Source organism: Conger conger, chromosome 12 (assembly GCF_963514075.1).
Source record: "Conger conger chromosome 12, fConCon1.1, whole genome shotgun sequence".
NCBI classification, from domain to species: domain Eukaryota; kingdom Metazoa; phylum Chordata; class Actinopteri; order Anguilliformes; family Congridae; genus Conger; species Conger conger.
Genome location: NC_083771.1, coordinates 19,383,215 through 19,404,028, shown reverse-complemented (window position 1 = coordinate 19,404,028; position 20,814 = coordinate 19,383,215). Strand labels below are relative to the sequence as shown.

The 20,814-nt window shown below is 42.1% G+C and overlaps 1 protein-coding gene across 1 annotated transcript in view; it reads left to right on the top strand.

Moving 5' to 3' along the window:
- Nucleotides 1-3,540: 3,540 nt before the first annotated feature.
- The window catches only part of ca9 (carbonic anhydrase IX), a 22,505-nt gene continuing 5,231 nt past the window's right edge, over nt 3,541-20,814 (top strand). The window contains exons 1-7 of the mRNA XM_061215846.1: nt 3,541-3,712; nt 17,664-17,693; nt 18,158-18,328; nt 18,887-19,029; nt 19,265-19,357; nt 19,848-19,914; nt 20,444-20,601. Of these exons, the coding sequence (XP_061071830.1) occupies nt 3,598-3,712; nt 17,664-17,693; nt 18,158-18,328; nt 18,887-19,029; nt 19,265-19,357; nt 19,848-19,914; nt 20,444-20,601 (777 nt within the window). The 5' untranslated portion in view covers nt 3,541-3,597. The remainder of the gene's footprint in view (nt 3,713-17,663; nt 17,694-18,157; nt 18,329-18,886; nt 19,030-19,264; nt 19,358-19,847; nt 19,915-20,443; nt 20,602-20,814) is intronic.

The window sequence follows — 20,814 nt, the reverse complement described above, 5'->3', positions numbered from 1 at the left end:
TATTTGCAATGTATATGTTTAACACTAAACATTCTCTGTCTGCTGTTAAAACCAGAACATTCCAGTTTTATGCACAGTCTGGGCTTATGTGAAGAACCAGCTATTCTACTGTGCTGAAACCTTCTCCACAAGGAACATTCATTAAAATAAAATAATATTTTGGGTGATATTGTCATGTTTTTCATCTAGGACACTGCTTTTGTCAAAAAGATAAAATACCTTTTTATCTCAGGTTATGGAGTTGTGTGCTGCAGTGTAGAGACACACAGCAGATCCTCACTCCCGCATTCCCATGGCCCCTGGTGCTCCAAGGGCAACCTCTAAACTATCCCATCAGACACTGCTTTCTGTCAAGGTGTCAATGGTGCGTGCCCATCCGTGTTAGGGTTGCATGATATGAGGAAAATGTACAACATTCTTGAATATTATGACAGCGATATGACTTGTGCTGAATAAACAAATATTTCTTTTTTAGGTACACTGCTAACATAGACCACAGACAATAAATAGCCTATGCCCCCTGAATAAAAACAATAAATATATAATTGCATTTGTATATTAAATCTGTATAACATCTATTTATAATGATTATATATTTATATATAAAACGTGCTTTTATTGAACAAATTGCACATGAACAGCCAATCAATTTAGCAGAACATAATTTAGATGAACTACTCATTGCAGTTCAAGCAGTCTTGCAATATGTATATCTTGGTGACGACACATATGTGATTGACAGTTGCTCACAATGGATGAATCGTGTGTGTGTGTATGTGCATGCCCAACACCATTGCTGACTAACCCCAATCATTGTGTACTATGTGGAGTTCTGTCACACCATTCATTTCTGTAAATATAAACCCCTGTAAAATGTTCTTAAACCCTTAACAGACTCAACTTCAGAGACTTTGGACACACGTTCATTCATTCATTCATTATCCTAACCCGCTTAACCTGAACAGGGTCGCAGGGGGGCTGGAGCCTATCCCAGCATACATTGGGTGAAAGGCAGGAATACACTCTGGACAGGTCGCCAGTCCACACACACCATTCACTCACACACTCATACCTACAGGCAATTTAGACTCTCCAATCAGCCTAACCTGCATGTCTTTGGACTGTGGGAGGAAACCGGAGTACACAGAGGAAACCCACATGGACACGAGGAGAACATGCAACACACAGAGAGGCCCTGGCCAACGGGGAGTCGAACCCAGGACCTCCTTGCTGTGAGGCGGCAGTGCTACCCACTGCACCATCCGTGCCGCCCTGGACAAACGTTATGCAGCTATATTGTTTTATTGTAATTGGTAGGTCCCAAATCATACAACCACCTGCAGGCAGGGTTGGTTGGGGTCAGTGAGTGAGTAGACCTGTTTATTGCGAGCACCATAGTAATAAACAAAAGTTCTGTTAGTTTTTTCTGTTAGTTGATAGTCTTTTGTTAGTTTTTTTTTTTACTTTTCATTACTTCATTTTTCAGTTTTGCGCCCTGTAAATCAGTCACTATTTTACACCTGTCAATAAAGCGCACCTTGTTGGCTTTGATATCTCCGACTGCCTGCGTCAGTGGCTTTTGCGCCTGTGCCAATATCGTCTGTATTACTGCTTTTTTGATCGCTTCCAGCAGCCATTTCTGTCTTTTATCTGGCTCTGGATCCTCACTTGGTCTCAAATAAAAATACATATTTCTGTCTTTTTTTATATTGCAGTTGGCAACACAGTAACTTTTCCCCATGTTTTTTTCCCCCATGTGGAAACAAATGATTGATTTACTTGGATGTCGGACTGAGATAATAGAAATATGTCTAGCACACAGGTATCTGGCTCCTGCAATGGTCTTCCAGAACTGGTCCACCTGAAATTGTGGGCCATTTCCAACATTTGCTTGTAACATTTCCAATATTACAAGTGTCTGAGGTGGCTGCCCTGGGAAAATGCATCATTTTCCGTGCACAGGTCCATTGTTGGATCTGTGGTGTATTTTAAAAGCATGCCACAAAAAAGCACTATCCATGGCTTTGATGAGATTTTTCCACCCTATAAGTTAAAGTTGAAATTGGGCAACAACCATCGCAACAATGGCCCTGATTTACTGCAGGTTTTCTTGAAGAGACAGAGGGATAGAGGAACACAGCCTGACCGCTTTACGAACAGCCACCCATCCCATCCCTCTCCGCAGCTATATATGTACATGGAATCTGTACCCTCTGGGCCCTGGTGCAGAGAATGTTGCAAGCACACGCCCCCCCCCCCCCCCCCCCCCATGGTTCAAAGCAAAGCAAAAACATGATTTGACTGTGAAAAGGTACAGTGGAGGTACGTTTTAGCTCTTTAATTTCCGTAATGCCCTCTGAAAGTAATGTACCTACTGGGTCCCACCCCAACGACAAGTGTTTGTACCTTTTCAGACACATGTTTGTCCCTCTATTTCTTGATAGCATAGCTCGGTAATGAGTAAAAAACACCGGAGTGGTGAAAGCGGTCCAGGGGCCTTCAAATAAATGTAGGGGGCCACAAAGGGACTTAAAGGACCTGAGGTTGGCTGCCCTGGTTGCACCTGCTCGTCCTGTGAACCCTTAAATGAGTGGATGAACCATGAATTTGGAGGGGAGGTCTCACCCTCAAAATTGTGGATAACCACCAAAACTGGATATGCTGTTTTAATTTTGCATATCCATATCTTCTCACGGATATGCAACTAGGGATATGAGTACACCATTATTGTCAAGATACAAATTTCATTGCTTTCGGCATCTCATGTTTTAAGTGTCTCAAATGTTCAATAGGTACTTCCTGGGTATAATGTGGTCTCTCATGGTGGTTTTCCTGAACACCCAGCTCAGTGTGTCTTTGCGTAATCCCTTTGCAGGGGGGTTGCACAAAAGTAAGTATTGTGACTAAATCATGAGGATATTATCGCTTAAACGTTCCCTGTGCTGGGTAAAGGACATGAGTGCAACAGCCCGGAATGTTGGCGTTCCTGCAAACATTTGGCTAAAAGCGTATAAGGAAACTACTTCACTCCCTGCCTTTCCATTATTGAGAAATGATTCATTGTTATGATAAGAGTACCACTGGTAACAGTCGCGAAATGTGTGTCATAACTTGCAAAGTCGAAGTGGGAAAAAAAACCCAGGTTTTTGAATCGATACTGGAGAGCGTCACACTGTCATGGTTTTCTGTCCACCTGGCTGAGAGACCACCCTGTTCTGAACCGAGCGCATGTCTTTGGCTCTGCTCAGCGCATCTGGACTGGATTGTACAAAGGCTCTGGCTGTCACAACCAGTACGCAGAGTGCTGTGGACTTTGCTCATGACGGACTGGAGGACTCGGGGGAGGGCCTGATTGCCAGTGGGTTAGGTTGACAGGAGATTAGATTAGGGCTGCAGTTAGTTGTTTTGTGTGGCTGGCCCTGTTCAGCTCAGAGCAAGGATGCAGTGGGCACCTTGAGGAGGTCCCGGATCCTGATTGGTCGATGGCCTGCCTTAAAAAGCCCAGCCCAGATGACCTGCTCCTGACTCAGTGGCCCAGCGAGGAGCAGAATAAGGGAGTGGTGACCGTGGTAACAGTGAAGGAGTTACAGTGCTGAGATGCTGGGAAAAGTCTTCCTCTTCATTCTGTTCCAAATCCTGGCATCCTCTTCATCGTCGTCTGAGGAGGACGAGGACAGCAGCGAGAGTGGCAATGCTGAGGAGCACCACCGAAGTGAGTCCCCGTGCTGATGTCTGAGATCAGGGGTTCAGCTGATAGGATGGGGGGGTCACACTTAATCCCTGCTTTTTCCACAATCTTAAATTCTTATTTCACTATGACCTCAGCTGTCATGTGCCCTTTCTTTAAACAGTGGAGGAACTGGGACATTTTCTCACGACTGCCCCAAGTAATTACATAAATTGCAACTGTTAGCACTTGTGTATAGTTATAGTTATAATGATTTTTTTCTCACACAAACTGAATGTTTCCAAACCATTTGTAATGATGGATTGTCAGGTCATTGCTGTTGGCAACTTTGAGTCACTTTGTGTAACGGAAGTTTGTGTGGACAAAATTAATTAGTAAATGTTTTCTGTGAATGTCATTAATGCAGATGATGTTACAAATCCTTTTTTTAAAACTTTTTGCTCAAAAACCACACAACCACATAGAATGAGGCTACAACACTGCTGAACTATAATCATTTTGTTCCTGAACTCAAAACAAAACCGAGGAAGAAATGAATGGTTTTTGCTATGTGACCATAATCACACATCCTTAATTCAATTTAAGCTACTGTAACAATTTTGAGTCACTTAATTATACTGTTTAAGGCAATTAACAAGCAGATAAAAAAGGCTTTGTATTTGTATTTGGTCATTGTGTCAGTTGTGAAATCGCGTTTGTTTTACGGTTACCTCAGGGAACAGAGTGGATGTTTGTGTACTGCACATTTTTTGCTAATCTGCGTAGGTCTGAGTAATCTAACCACACTTCTTTTGACCATTGATTTTCTAGAAAGATCTGAGCTAAACCACTCTAAGCTTTGCGGAAGGCTTTGTATGGTTTTCACAACCATGTTCACAACCACAATATAAAATAACGATTTTGAATTAGAATTAAAAAACAGAAAGGAAATATATATAGTTTGCTGTTTTAATATGGGCATTTTCCATGATTATGGTCGCTTTTCCTGCACTTCCCAGTTAACCAAATGACCATGGAAAAGTGGACATTGCAGCAGTTGTGAAATGTTTTATTTTATCGTTTTTAATTTACTTTGTTCTGTGTTTATCAAATTAGGTTGCTATTCTCATCATTTATTGAGGTACTTAACTTTCCATTTCATGAGCTGGTTTCCCTGGGTCACTCTATAGGTATGTGATGTGTGAAAATGTCTGGTAGAAAGTCCGGTATCTGAGGCATTCCTTCTGTCAAGTGATGAAAAACAGATAATGAAAAACAGCAGGGAGTTTGAAGTTGTTCAACGACCTGGAAATGTGACTTTATTGTATTTTAGCTACACAGATTTTGTAGCATATGCTCTGAAGATCTTTTGTTTAATCTAGAACGTTTTTTTATATTAAAAAGACACAACACCAGAATCCTTTTTAAATTGAGTAATTCATGCCAAATCCTGTATATGTGTTACTGCTGAGACAAAGCAGCGTTAATTGAATCACCTTCTTCTTAAGAAATCACCCTCCTCTTCACATCTGTTGAATGTATTGAGAAAAGGGGAGGTGATTTTTAAAACTGAGTCAGGATTCTGTTGGACACTTTGTGGTTTTGGCAAGAGCAGGGATCTCGGAGTCCTGACAGGCCAATCAATGTTTGGACATCAGGGTTCTCTCCAAGGCAGGAAGTGCGATACAGGAAGTCTGCTTGGAGCAATGAGTCCACACTCAGGCCACAAGAAGTCGTTTTCTTTTTTACCTTTGGGAGAGACACACTGCTGGACACTTGCATAGTCAAACATCAAGTCTCACAGGCATACGAGCTAGACTAGCATTGAATTACTATGGGAATATTGGGGGTGTCCCCCTGAACCTATGTGTATGTGCACAGTGTACAGTTTCATTGAAGTGAGGTAGCTCTGTGTATTTGATCTGCCTCACATTGCTGGTGCTTTCTGAACGTGACCCCTGCCACTCACGTAAACAGGCCTGACTATCGTAACTGAACTCCACTTATCGGAGTCTGACTCTGAAGTGATAGTGTGGGGCTATGTTTTTATTTAATGAAGTTGACCTTTTCTAGTTCATGTTGGCATTCTCTGAACCTTTTGTAAATTAACATAAATAAAATTACATAATACTGTTTTTCTCTTTTGTTAAACAAGGAAACACATCAGGCTATATACATAGCTCTCCCCTAAATCTCCCTCGCACCCATTCACATAGTGGTAGTTTAAAAAAGTGTTTGGAAGAAAAAAAGGGGAAGCAACTGTGACTGTTACTCTGTATCATCCTGTTGAAGTGTGAACAAGTGACCACCTTGGGCTTGCCAGGGATGGAATGTTCAGATTGAATACTTTGCTGTGTTACTTTTTACTTTCATGAAGATGCTAATGTGGGTGTTAGCTTGGTCACAGTTACAGGATAACAGACAAGGCTTACTATTGAGAATGTACACGCAGAGACCGTGAAAACAGGACATCTGGTGCAGGTCACAAACTGTAATATTTTTGGATGAGGACAAGATATGAAGATAAAACACATTCCAAAATTTATTTGGAAATTATTTGGAAAATTAGTTCTTTTATTTATGATGTTGAGTTATGATGTATTAATTGAGCAATAAGGCATGGGAGGCTGTAGACACATACCAAAATTTGTTATCCATTTTAGCCACCTCAAATCAAATGAGGCCTCTGCCCCCTGTGTCATCTGATCTCCCCTCTAGACCCCAGGTTGGGAACCCATGTACTACAGTGTGAGTGGCCACCGCAGTCTGGCGTTGACCCCGGACCGTGGCAGTGCAGAGTGTGGCTGGCAGCCCTCAGGCAGCTCTCTGCTGGGAGGGATTAAGTCAGCTGGTATGAGAGCGTCTCCACCAGCGACCCCCACTGGTCAAACAGGCGCCTACAGGATTGCCTTTTTGACCTCTATGCCTGGAGTGTGTTCCTCCTACTTGTGTCCGCGAGCCAGACCTCGGAGTGGGGTGCGATAAGGAGGTGACTGTGGAGGAGAGCTCAGAGCTGTTTTCTCCAGAATGGACACAGGAGGCTGAGATAGCGTCACAGTGTGATCGTGATCGAGTCCAGATTGAGGAGGGAAAAAAGTATGGGGGGAAATATTTAAAGCATTTTTTAAATAAATAATCACCGACAGCCTGTCTGATTAAATTACTTCCGCTAAATCGGATGCACAAGTACAATGTGGTGAGTAGCCTCCTGTATGGTAAATTCGACAGACCGTGCACAGAGTGACTGAACCAATGCCGTGGCCAGTTATACTGTGTGTTCAGTCAAAATGGCTGCTCTTCATGCATTCAGACTCTATTCAGTTTAGACTCCTCAGCAGAACAATGCGGAAAGTCAATGGCGGGGGGTTGGAAGCCATTAATCTCTGTATGGATGTTGGCCAAGAGAGTCTGGGAGAAGGCTTTGTGCCACTAGCGTGTCCCAACTGTGCCATTAAGCGAGAACAAGGCCTTCTTTAGTTCTCGGATGTCCATCCTGCTCGAAAGGTTGCGAATGAAAGAATGTTGGCATCAACCAAGGTTGCTCAGCGTTCTACTAAATATGGTTGATAGTTACGGCTGCTCGAGTCTCTTGCCCTCCAAGTCCATTTGTATGCAATACATATCTTCAGGTTGTGAGAGCAGTTATGTGCTACAAATATGTGTGTAGGCTCAGCTTGGCAGAATCATTGATATAAGATGATGGTGTATAAGATACTTTCTGGTAAAGAATTCCCTAGTCTGGGGGCTTAGAGAGGGAAGCCTTTTACTTGTGTAGTGGGGACCAAAAGACGCTTCTAGAGATCAGAGGACCCAGTTTGAGATTTCTAGAATATCACTGCATATAGTCCAAACACTTTAAACAGCCTGATAGGTCTTGAATAACTCTCCCAAGATCATATTGTTTCCATATTTGATTTTGGATCTTAGCAATCTCTTCAATAAAATGTCCCAAAAAGAATAAGAATCCATGTAGAATTGATGAGGGATTCACAATCTCTCAAGTTGAACAAGACCACATATAAAAAGAAGTGCTTGTCTCTTGCATCTTTCTTGTACGTGAGAATAATGTATTTATTCAAACAGGGTAGACTGACTGAGCACACATCACGCTCCATTGCAGAAACACCCTGTTAATGCCCCCCCAATCAGCCTAACCTGCATGTCTTTGGACTGTGGAAGGAAACCGGAGTACCCGGAGGAAACCCACGCTGACACGGGCAGAACATGTAAACTCCACACAGACATGGGGGGAACATGCAAACTCCACACAGACACGGGGGGAACATGCAAACTCAACACAGACACGGGGAGAACATGCAAACTCAACACAGACACTGGGAGAACATGCAAACTCCACACAGACACGAGGAGAACATGCTAACTCCACACAGACACGGGAAGGACATGCTAACTCCACACAGAAAGGTCCAGAACGGGACTGAAACCCAGGACCTTCTTGCTGTGAGGTGACAGTGCTATCCACTGCACCCCTGTGCAGTCTTTGTGTGAATTGGCGACTCTGAAACTCTCACACGTAAAGGCATTCAGACATTCTGCGCTCTCTCGAGGGTTGGCGCCTATTCCAGCATACACTTGGCAAGAGGCAGGAACGCACCCTGGACAGGTTCGTAATCCATTGCAGGGCCAACCTAAGAGAGTTTATAATGTCATAACGGCAACGAACTCTGGAGGAAGAATAATTCAAAATACGATTAAGGAATCTCCCCTCCAGGGCACCAGGAGTGTTATTATATAAGAAAAGAAAACATTATATTTAACAGTTCGCATTATACATGTCTAACCTTACTTGAGAAATTATTACATTTCATATTATCAACAAATGGCGTTAACACATTATTGCTTGGTATGTCATAGTGTGGGGAAAGGCATGTATACAGTGTGGGACCATGAGAAAATGAAACCCAGGTTGGTGGAACACGCCAAACATCCAATGCTTGGCACGGTATGTCCAACCAAACGCTACTCTGTTTCCTTTTGTTATAGAACAAACACAGATGCCTTTTAACACACGTATACGGTTACACTAACAGAAACACACTCATCTATCACTGTGTGGACCTGCAGTGGACCTCAGGAATGAGCATGCACTGTAACACATGAGGGTCCCTGATGAAATATGAGGTCATCCCTGGAGATGCATTAAGAGGTGGGTCAGTTTTCTTTGGCCTCAGCGTATCTTTTGTTGACCCTAGCAACCGGTGAGGGCTGTGGCTAGAAACCCACCGCTGACATTTTCACTCGCATTTATTATCCTCCTGAGACCCTGCAGAAAAGAAATATTTCTTTTTTTTTTTTTACATAATACAAGTGTCTTGGACGACGACGAAGAATATGTTGTAATGAAATATTATTATTTCATTTATATTGAATTATACTGAATTGCAGTGTTGGTTTCAGCATCATAGAATATATGGTTTTTGAGATTAAGACTAGAGACTCATGACCCCCCCCCCCCCGCCCCCCACCCCCTCTCGCCTGCCCGCCCGCCCACTTGTCCCAGGCTCTAAACTCTGAGTGGGAACAATTACTGTATATACTTGTGGTGTATATGCGTTCTGCAGCATCTTCAAAAACCTTTCAGCTGAATCAGGATGAGTAAGGAACAATCTACGTCAGTGCGGAGTCCCTGTATGTCACTGTGGGGTAGGGGAGGGGTTTATCAGGGTTTATCTTTATCCATATAAGGACCCTGTTCCCTATTGCACAATCTCTGGCACCAATTTGTAAAACATTGTGGCACAAAATGTATAAAAACTGTGCTTCTACTTTTCACAAGTCACGTTGTCCATGTTTATTCTCCAGTCTATGGGTCAAACATACAGGTCTGCCACAGGGAATGAATCAATACAAGTACAAACTGCTGTAATGTTCTGTTAGTCCCTCTGGAGCTTTTGATATCATCAATCCATCCACACACTCGACCCTCCAGAGGACGACCTACCCAAAAGCCGCTATTTGCATTCATTTGTCTTAATTATCTGAAAACTCTAGGAGACTGTTATGCATGAAAACAACAATCATTCCACAGTCAAAGTCTCTTAGATCATATTTTTTCCCCATTCTGACATTTGGTCTGAACAACAGGTGAACCTCCTGACGTCTGCATGCTTTTATGCATTTAGTTGCTGCCACATGATTGGCTGATTAAATATTTGCATTAACAAGCTGTGTACAGGTCTAATAACTAATACATTGAGTGTATGTATATATGAAATCTTTAAATGCAATGTTTTTAGAAGTGCTGAATTTTGGAGCGTAGAATCTGTAAGACTAACTGGTCATTGGTGTCTTATTGTTATGCTTGACATCACTTATGGGATTAACTTTCTAAGACCAAGACCTCCATGATATTGAAATGTTGAAGACCTGATGATATTCTCACTCCCCATGTTGGGTGCAAGCACATGTTTATTTTCCTGACATACATTTTACACAATCCATGGACGAAACCCTTTAATGATACACCACGGTTCATGTTCTGGAGCATGTTCTGTGATGAATAATCTCTGCTAGTGCACATTTCTCTCTGGTAGAGGGTGGTTTATCAGACTCTGCCAGACTCCAGTTCCGGAGGGCTGCTGTATCAGCTGGTTTTCGGTGGGTTAAAGTACTTTAGAGCTTAATTTAAGTAACTGATTGGCTAAAGAATTCCCACAGCATATTTCAAACTGGCGTCACACACACACACGCACACACACAAAACTGCACACACTGCAGGTCTCCAGGGCTTGAGTTGTCCAACCCTGTTGTATCCTTTTTGGACTTGTTTTAACAGTTGTATGAGCACTGACTTTGTATTGGATGAAAGACCACATATCCTTAGAATGAAAAGCCATACAACATGTATGTGTGTGTACATGTGTGTGTGTCTGTGTGTGTGTGTGTGTGTCTGTGTGTCTGCATGCGTGTGTAATATATTTTGTGAATGACATGAGAAAACTATGTGCAGGGGAAAGTGCTTCACATATTTTCGAACAGCAGACCTGATAAGGAAGGACCTGTCGTAAACATTCGTAATCCAGAAGGTATTAAAGTTCAGTGCCCATCTCCAAGAGCGGCTGTCTCCCCACCCTAAGCCTGTATGTTAAACATTAAAATGCTCAGCTGAGCTACATACTTTTCTCATGTGACTAGAACATACAGTACAAGCCACTGCGGATTCCTTCCCCACACTCACGCGAACACACTCAGGTCCGGCAACCTATTAAACTGCTGACTTTAAAGGAGGAAATTACATTGAATTTCACAGTGTGTTTAAATTATTATTACTTAAAAGCAGCACTTGAGTTGACTAAATTATTGTACCAATTTAGGAAACATAATATAATTATCCAATTATATTCAGGTATTATCTTGGCATGATTCTGGTATGAAACACATTAGCGTTGTGGAAATACTAGCAACAGTACACTGGAAAAAATGTTGAAAAAAATGATGTAAGATCACTGTTAACATTTGCTTTATGTTATAAAGTATACTATATGTAACTGTGAGCTCATTACCTGCCTTCTATGCCCAGCTGATATCAAATAACATCCCAGACTGCGGACAATCAGCCTCTTGTCTTTGCGCAGAATGAATAGAACAGTCATGCCCCTTTAAGAAACTGCAACATTGTGTGTGCTTAGGGCCAGGCCTGACCTGAGGAACCGAAGGCAAAAGCACGTAAGAGATATGGCTAATCTTGCTTGAGATGTACAGCCATTCTCAAGTCTGAAAATGATGATTCATGGTGAGTTATACTGAATATAATGAAAGGATGCAGCTATATTAAACTGGGGCGGGAGGTGGATGGGGGTGGGGGTGTAGTAGTAGTTGGTTACCAATTCAAGGCCCTAGTGTTGGCATTTCAGGCTGCTAAGGGGACTACTCCACCTTACATACAATCCTTGATCACTCCCTACTCCCCAGCTAGACCACCCCGGTCTGCCAGCTCTGGTCGCCTTATGGTTCCCTCTCTATGTGCACCTGGCGGTCGAGCTGCACGTTCACGCCTGTTTTCCGTTCTGGTTCCTCAGTGGTGGAATGATTTGCCTACCACTGTCAGGACAGCAGAATCCCTCCCCCTATTTCGACACAGACTAAAAACACACCTTTTCAAACTCTACCTTAGTCCTCCCTCCTGATTTCCCCCGCCCCCCCTTTCTGATATCCCTATCCTCCTTGTCTAACCCAAAAAAAATAAAAATAAAATAATAATAATAATATTTGCACTTATGATGACGACTACAGTGGTGTGAAAAAGTGTTTGCCCCCTTCCTGATTTCTTATTTTAGTGTTCTTAAAGACAACACAAGTAAACACAAAATGCAGTTTTTAAATGAAGGTTTTTATTATTAAGGGAGAAAAAAAATCCAAACCTACATGGCCCTGTGTGAAAAAGTGATTGCCCCCCCTGTTAAAACATAACTTAACTGTGGTTTATTAAACCTGAGTTCAATTTCTCTAGCCACACCCAGGCCTGATTACTGCCATACCTGTTCTCAATCAAGAAATCATTTAAATAGGACCTGCCTGACAAAGTGAAGTAGACCAAATGATCCTCAAAAGCTAGACATCATGCCAAGATCTAAAGAAATTCAGGAACAAATGAGAAAGAAAGTAATTGAGATCTATCAGTCTGGAAAAGGTTATAAAGCCATTTCTAAAGCTTTGGGACTCCAGCAAACCACAGTGAGAGCCATTATCCACAAATGGCGAAAACATGGAACAGTGGTGAACCTTGCCAGGAGTGGCCGGCCGACCAAAATTACCCCAAGAGCGCAGCGACGACTCATCCAAGAGGTCACAAAAGACCCCACAACAACATCCAAAGAACTGCAGGCCTCACTTGCCTCAGTTAAGGTCAGTGTTCATGACTCCACCATAAGAAAGAGACTGGGCAAAAAAGGGAGTTCCAAGACGAAAACCACTGCTGAGAAAAAAGAACATTAAGGCTCATCTCATTTTTGCCGGAAAACATCTTGATGATCCCCAAGACTTTTGGGAAAATACTCTGTGGTCTGACGAGACAAAAGTTGAACATTTTGGAAGGTGTGTGTCCCATTACATCTGGCGTAAAAGTAACACCGCATTTCAGAAAAAGAACATCATACCAACAGTAAAATATGGTGGTGGTAGTGTGATGGTCTGGGGCTGTTTTGCTGCTTCAGGACCTTGAAGACTTGCTGTGATAAATGGAACCATGAATTCTGCTGTCTACCAAAAAATCCTGAAGGAGAATGTCCGGCCATCTGTTTGTGACCTCAAGCTGAAACGAACTTGGGTTCTGCAGCAGGACAATGATCCAAAACACACCAGCAAGTCCACCTCTGAATGGCTGAAGAAAACAAAATGAAGAATTTGGAGTGGCCTAGTCAAAGTCCTGACCAGAATCCTATTGAGATGCTGTGGCATGACCTTAAAAAGGCGGTTCATGCTCAAAAACCCTCCAATGTGGCTGAATTACAACAATTCTGCAAAGATGAGTGGGCCAAAATTCCTCCACAGCGCTGTAAGAGACTCATTGCAAGTTATCGCAAACGCTTGATTGCAGTTGTTGCTGCTAAGGGTGGCCCAACCAGTTATTAGGTTTAGGGGGCAATCACTTTTTCACACAGGGCCATGTAGGTTTGGATTTTTTTTTTCTCCCTTAATGATAAAAACCTTCATTTAAAAACTGCATTTTGTGTTTACTTGTGTTGTCTTTGACTAATATTTAAATTTGTTTGATGATCTGAAACATTTAAGTGTGACAAACATGCAAAAAAATAAGAAATCAGGAAGGGGGCAAACACTTTTTCACACCACTGTATATGTTTAGAACAGCATTCCATGTGTATTTTCCTAGTTATAGATGTGATGCTTTGACTTGTGAAGAACCTATGCACTTGTAAGTCACTTTGGATTAAAAGCGTCTGCCAAATGACAAAAATGTAAATGTAAATGTAAATGTTACTGTTACAGAGTGGCCGACTGTGGTCAGCTGACTGGGGAGGTGGGGCAAGGGGTGGTTTGCTATTGTGGACCACGAAAGGCGGTTGCTGTCGAGATAAGCAGCCATTGGACAGTCCCTGTTATGTTGATGAACCTGCGAGTGGATACACTATTCGCTTAATCAGGGAGCAGCCCTCTTTTTGTTTGGCGGGAGATGTGTTTGGGCGGCAAGAGAGCGTGAATCAGAGCCTGACAACTGTGAGAGTTGGCCACCCTGCTGTTATGTCTTATTTTCTATTGCAGAGGAATAAGGGGGAAAGGTCATGTGCAGGGACTTATGGGGGATAAATCCTGGAGGAAGTGAGTGGGACACAGAAGCGTTAAATTGCTACCCGAAGGAAGCTCGTTAGTTAAAGACAGGGGTGTATTATTTCTCCTGTGGTTATGAATGCGCTTGGCAAGGTAAATGCAGCCAGCCTCTTAGACTTTTAATGAAGCCAGCAGCAACATTAGCTAATGCTGTCCTCCGCCATTACAACAATTACATTAGCTCATCCTTAATCTACGCCCACAGATGGAAAATTAGGATTTGCCCCAAGTTAAAATTTCATTGTTTTTTTTGTTGTTTATTTCTTTTTTAAGGTTGTATTTTACAATAACCAAGATGTTCTTGAAAATGTTGACATGTTAATTAACTTAGATTAAGTACTTTTATGATATCGCACATGCACTTTCTGATCTGAGCTATTTTTTTCCCCCATTGCTATCTGTAACAGCTAAGGTGAGGAAACAAATGTGTAAATTCTTTCATTTGTTTCAGTGTATTATTTTACAAATGGGTCATCAATCATCATGAAGGCCCACTGTCCGACCTGTTTCATTCTACCAGAACAAGATGGAGAGTGCACTGTAGGATTCAATTCAGGGACACAAGAGTGTAATTTCACCTACACAAAGGTGCCAATGTGAGAGCTTATCTTTCATCTTCACTAAAGGACTAACACGAAATGTTCTCGCAATGTTACTGGAATGTTTTGTCAGTGTTATAACATTGCCATCTCATTGCAGCAGAATTGTCAGAATGTTTTGTGGGTTAGTGCTGCTGCATTTTAATTCAGCCAATTCAGGAAATTCAATTACTGAAATTAAAAGTGCTCTTAATGGTTTATGAATTAACTGAAATTCAATTAGACTTACTTACTTGAAGTTACTGAATCACAATGGCTGTATTCACCCCAACCCTGCATTGAAGCGATGGAGATGCTATCATAGGAGATTCCATCATCTGGCTGAGCCCAGGCTTCCTGTGACTAATTGAAAGACCAGGAGCATTCACTGCTGAGTTATGTCTATATTTGGACCGGAATGATCTGTCTACAGTTGAGTGACTGTGTAATAACTTCTATTCTAAACCTACCGGCTTGCCATGGGGTTGACACTTTGAAAGAAATGACCTGACTAATCTCCCCGGCTATATTTTAATGAAGTCATGAAACAATTAAGGATTAAAATTAATCTCTGGCTGCGCTGAAGGTGAAATGCAGAGTGACACAGAGGATTCTGAGCCAGGGCACGCTGACTGAATAGCCTTCGTTGTGATTGCAGCGCTGTCCTGACTCCAGGGCATGAGACCGTGTGCAGACTGCGAGTGAAACGGCTACTTTCACTAAAGCACAGGAAGCATCAGATCGCGATCGTTCACCGTTAGCGAATTTAGCAGATGCTCTTATCCCGAGTGACGTACAATGTAACTGTGGTATTTCAGCTAATTGTACCCCCCCCCCCGGCTTAGTATCACATTTGCAGTCACTGAAGGCATAATACAAGACATATCTTTCTAAAGAGTCTTACTTTGCCGTGCGGATCACCTTCCTAATCTTATGTCAGTCTAGCTTGTAGGAAATGTGCAGGATGTGCAGTGTTGGTTATCGCTCTGATTCTGGCACCCTCTGCTGTGTCCTGAACGCAGTAGTTCTCACAACGCATTAATGCAGAGCATTCGGCACAGCCAGGAGCAAGCACTGGTGCTGGGCAGCTGTGCGACTACATTTCCCACTATGTCAGTGGCGGAGTGGCAGAGGTACCAGCAGCGATACAGAGGCGACACCGTGTTTACCTCCTGTTTTTAAGCTCAGTGCTTGTGTCAGTGCCAGCCAGTGCGCATTTGAACTTTTGAACATTTTGCGAACTTTATTTTAGTGCAAAATGGGCCAGTCACGCTCAGACTGTAGGCTGTAGGCCGTAGTCTAGACTATAGTCTAACAGCGATCATAATGAAGCTCCAGACGTGAGCACAGTCATAAACAAATCTAAATCTGGCTTTAGAATGCCAATGACTGAGGGGGCAGGGCTCAAATGACTGAGGATTTTATTATTTTTGGTTATATAATGCTGTGCTGGTTTGTGGAGGCAACCAAAGTTATTATAAATTATTATCCTTTCATTACTGAATTAATTTACATTTATTCATACTATTTTACACGATAATTCATTTATTTAGTTTGTTTGCTGTCAGGTTTAGTGCATCATTGATCTCCCTCTTGATGAGTTTGTTTGTGGTCTGACTTGGCACATTCCCAGATTTGACATAAATTCACGTCAGATGCCTAAGCTCAAAAAAACCTTTTAACCCAGACTAACAATGTCTACTCTTCATTGCCTGCCAACTGAGGGACAGTTGTTTACCGTACTACTTTAGTTTCAGTTATAAATCATCAATGAGTGACCACGGGGCGGTGAAACCAAGCTCTCTGCCCAGCCAGCCTGCTCCAGCCCCAGTCAAATTTAATCAGAACACTTCCACACTGTATGATTGACCAGGGCATTTAACCTTGTATGATACACTACCTTGGGTTTGCATGGAGCTCCAAATGTGCCCAATTAACATCATTGCCAATGATCCCCTGTATGTAATATTATGCCTGTTGCAGCTCCATGTATGTCCTATAGGTCCTCAGTGCTTTCTATGGGAGAGACTTAGCCTGTCATTGCTCCTTTGGGTTAAGCTGACCTGCGTCAGACCCCTCTTTCAAGAATGTTTTCCTACCACTTGTCCACCATAGTTCTGGCATGCGGAGTGCGCTCATGTTAGTCTTTCACTTTTGGGTTTTTCGACAGCTGTAATTTCATTCATCCTCTTCCTATCTTTAAAAGCGGTAGGGTCCGCTCAGCTTCAGGTTCATTTCCTGCAGCCCCCGTGTCTGCTCCCAAATTGGAACTTAACATCTGCACTGGGAATGTAAAAGGAATTCAGAACTTATAGCCCCAGAAAAAAGGGAAACATTAACCTTAAACAAAGGGTTCATATTGACTTTCTGCAAGAGATGCATCTAACTTCCAATGAGCATCTTCAACTTGAATGTGAGTGGATCAGACAATCTTATTTTACGAGTCAATGTTGGGGAGTTGCTATATTGGCCCACAAATGTATACTACTATCAAATAGATCGTATATTTTTGGATAAAGCTGGTCGATGTGTCTTATCTAAACTTAATAAGCCCTCAGAAGGGGGTGGGGTATCTGGTAGAGCCACCAAATAAGTCCAGGAACGTGATGATTGACAGTGTTTGAGAATATTACAGCCGGCAGTTAGGGATTATAGGTTTTTCCAATCCCCATAAAACCAGAAACAGGATTGATTCATTGTTATCCCCTAAATCCATTTATATTGTAACGTGATATAATATCTGGCCATGCTCCTGTGTTCTTAAGTTTGTGCCCTACCAATAGTACCAAAGACTTAGGCATCTTATTTTGTTAAATTCATTTCTTATTCATGACTGGTAAATATTTTAAAAACAGCAATTTAACTACCTCTCTGCAGAGAATAGTCAGTTAATAATGTCATTTGAGTCTAATTTCAGCAGTCTTTGTTAAAATCTTTCAAAGAGGGAATATCATTTTCCATAAAAGGAAATGGCTGCAATCAAATACAGTACTTAAGTGTGTAATTACTTAAATCTGGTGATTGTGATGGATGGCCAGGGATCAGGGATCAGGCATTGTGTTTGTGCTTTTGTTGTTCTATCTAATGACCATGTCCATTATTTCCCCTGCTAGGCTCCTCTCATGGACACTGGAATTATCTTGGTAAGTAAGACTCCCTTCTATTTCTCCACAACACATACATGAATGTAATTGTGTGGTAAAGTGCGCAACAGGATATTATAGCATAAAAGGAACAGTTGTTGTAAGAGATTGCAATCTAATTAATTAAAAGCATTTTCAGTGTACAGAAACTGTGTATCTTCATAATAAAAGCAGAATGACATAAAGTGACATAAAAACGCTTCCGTTTCACATTTGCCAACATCGCATTATGCTCCAGTTGTGTAGTATTTTAAATGATTCATCCTTTTTTTCGCAATGTGGAATGCCAAATTGAGTTAATCATGAACAATCATTACTGTGACCTCTGCCATTCATAACTGGAGAAGGCTGACAAGCCTGGACTCTTACATAGTATGTGACATCAACCGTGTCACTGTATCACCCCACAGCCCTACATGATGTTGGTTTGGTGTCACATTATTAACTGTCCCCTTCCTTGGCAGATCAGTCCACGTGGTCTTCGGCTTTCCAGCACTGCGGCGGCCATTCCCAGTCTCCCATAAATATTGGCACCAGAGAGGCCATCTTTCACCCAAAGTTACCTGCCATAAAGCTGGAAGGTTATGACCTGACAGACGAAGAGTCCCTGAAGCTGGTGAACAATGGACACACACGTATGAACCCTCTCTTTACAGTCAGTCAGGGATTCCCTAAGCTTCTGAGCCAGTGACCCGCGTTGCGAAATGGCTGATTTGCCCCTTTACCTCGGAGTCAGGTGTGAAGAGAGTCTGGCTAATCAGTAGTAGCGCAAATTGTTCAGTAAATTACCTGGTAGGAAAGAAAACCAGGCAGGATTTGGATTGGAGGGCCAGGATTAAGGATCTCTGTGGCCTACATGGTTGTGGCAAAGCTGTGTGTACTGCATACGACCCATGGGAGCTGCAGAATTGTGCAGCATTACCATCAAGAGGTCCGCTGAGATACAGTGAGGTCCATAAGTATTTGGACAGTGACACATTTAAAGGGCTGTAATTCCTACACAGTTCACTCGATATGGATGTACATTCCCTCAAATTAAAGGTGACAGTCTGCATTTTACATGCTGTACTCTAAGCCTTCTTCTGTGGGCATGACTGGGGGGGGTGGGGGGAAACACGTACAGTATAAACAGAAAGGGCACTGCTGATACTAGACACTGCTAGGGTGTTCTAAGCTGGGATGTGTTTCCCCAGTGCAACTGAGCCTGCCCGACACCATGCGCATCGTCAGCGGTTTCGACGACACGTTCCTCGCTGCTCAGCTGCACTTCCACTGGGGGACCAAGGAGGACCCGGGGTCGGAGCACACCATAGATAACGTGCATTTCCCAGCGGAGGTGAGAAGCTCTGAGCACACCATAGATGGTATTCCAATCTCTGGCCAACTACTGGCGTAAAGCAATGAATTCATTATCAGGTAGAAGGGAAAACCAGGGTATACCTACTGTATGGATTAATTGTAAACTGTGAAGAATAAATGGACTCCATTGGCTTGCATTGTGTCAAGTGGATGTTGTATGACGGAAGATGTATGTATGGAACTATGATTGTGCTTATTTGTCTTTATCCTAGATACACGTGGTTCACTACAACTCTAAATACCACAATATCTCAGAAGCAGCTAGCAAGGTGGACGGTTTGGCAGTTTTGGGGGCCTTTATTGGGGTAAGATATTATTACACGGTCATCACAATAATTTAAAGTAACAGTTCACGTTAAACATTTTTGAAAAAAATGCTTTTTCAACTCTAGTCCATGTTTCAGATGGTTTGAGGCCAAATTCTTCTGCTCAATAAGGGATGATTTAGATATTTACACTCATTTTTGAGGACCTGCCAGCTTTCCAATAGCTGTTCAGGGTAAATGCTCTAAAGCCAGAAAATATGTTTCATGTACCTCCAAAAGGAAGTTATGTACATGTGTGCATTATTATTCTTCCTTTTTACTATGAGAAGAAAAGAACAACCAGGATCATATTAAAACTGACATTTATAATTGCAATACAACGCTATAAAACAATATGTTCATTAGATTAGTACCATGTACCAGTACCATGAACAGTCCCAAGTAAAAAATAACTATTGAAGATGGTTCAGCTCTTTGCTCAGGAATATGTTAGACTTGACCTTATGACTATATTTGGCTTTTACTCTAGATCGGTCTGCACGAAAATGAAAACTATGAGAACATCTTGTCTTCTCTCATGGATGTCAGCAGGGAAGGTAATACCTGTCACTATTGCTTTATTGTTTAATATTGTCAAATAAATACTACACTGACTTTATCACAAGGTGATGCACAGCCAAACTCCTCAGCCACATGCTGTGGTTTTGCTAAGACGAGCTGGCAATACTCCCAACCCACCTCCTATTTACTAATCAGCAGTCAGTACTAATCAGTCATATGACTCTGGCATCCTAATTCAGGTCACGAGTGAACCATGAGATAATTAAAATAACTTATTCTGTAATAAAACACTGGTGCACAGTACAGTTCATAAATACAATAACAAGAAGCAAAACATATGTGTTTTTACGCCACCATATTTTCAAGTTTCATTGTAAACAAAAATAGACCTTTGACAGAAGCTAACCATGCTGTACAGTGCATGCAGTAAAATGCTTTAAATTAAGTGATATCTGTCAGATTGGAGTAGAGTTGACCTAAATATTTTATGAGGTGTATCAGATAAAGGTTCAAGAAGAATGTTAAGTCATTTGCCTCTAATTTTCCCTTTGCTGTCTGTTTTAGAGTCTGATACGGAGATTCCTGGATTTAATGTCCGGAATCTATTACCAAACAGGTTGGATCGATTCTACAGATACAATGGATCTCTTACCACTCCTCCTTGTTACCAGACTGTGAACTGGACTATTTTCAATGATACTGTCACAGTGTCTCGACGGCAGGTGAGAATCAACAGAATCAACAATTTTACTTAAATCTAAATGCCTTTATGGATTACGGGCCTGTTTCACTGATACAAATTGAGCCTAGTGAAAGGAGACCCTGTTGAAAAAAACTGCTCAAAAGCTAGGTTTTGAAACAGCTGGTCGGTGGTTGAACAGCTCTTAGCTCAGACAAGCTACCAGCACTAGCTAGTTGAGCAGCTCATACCCAGC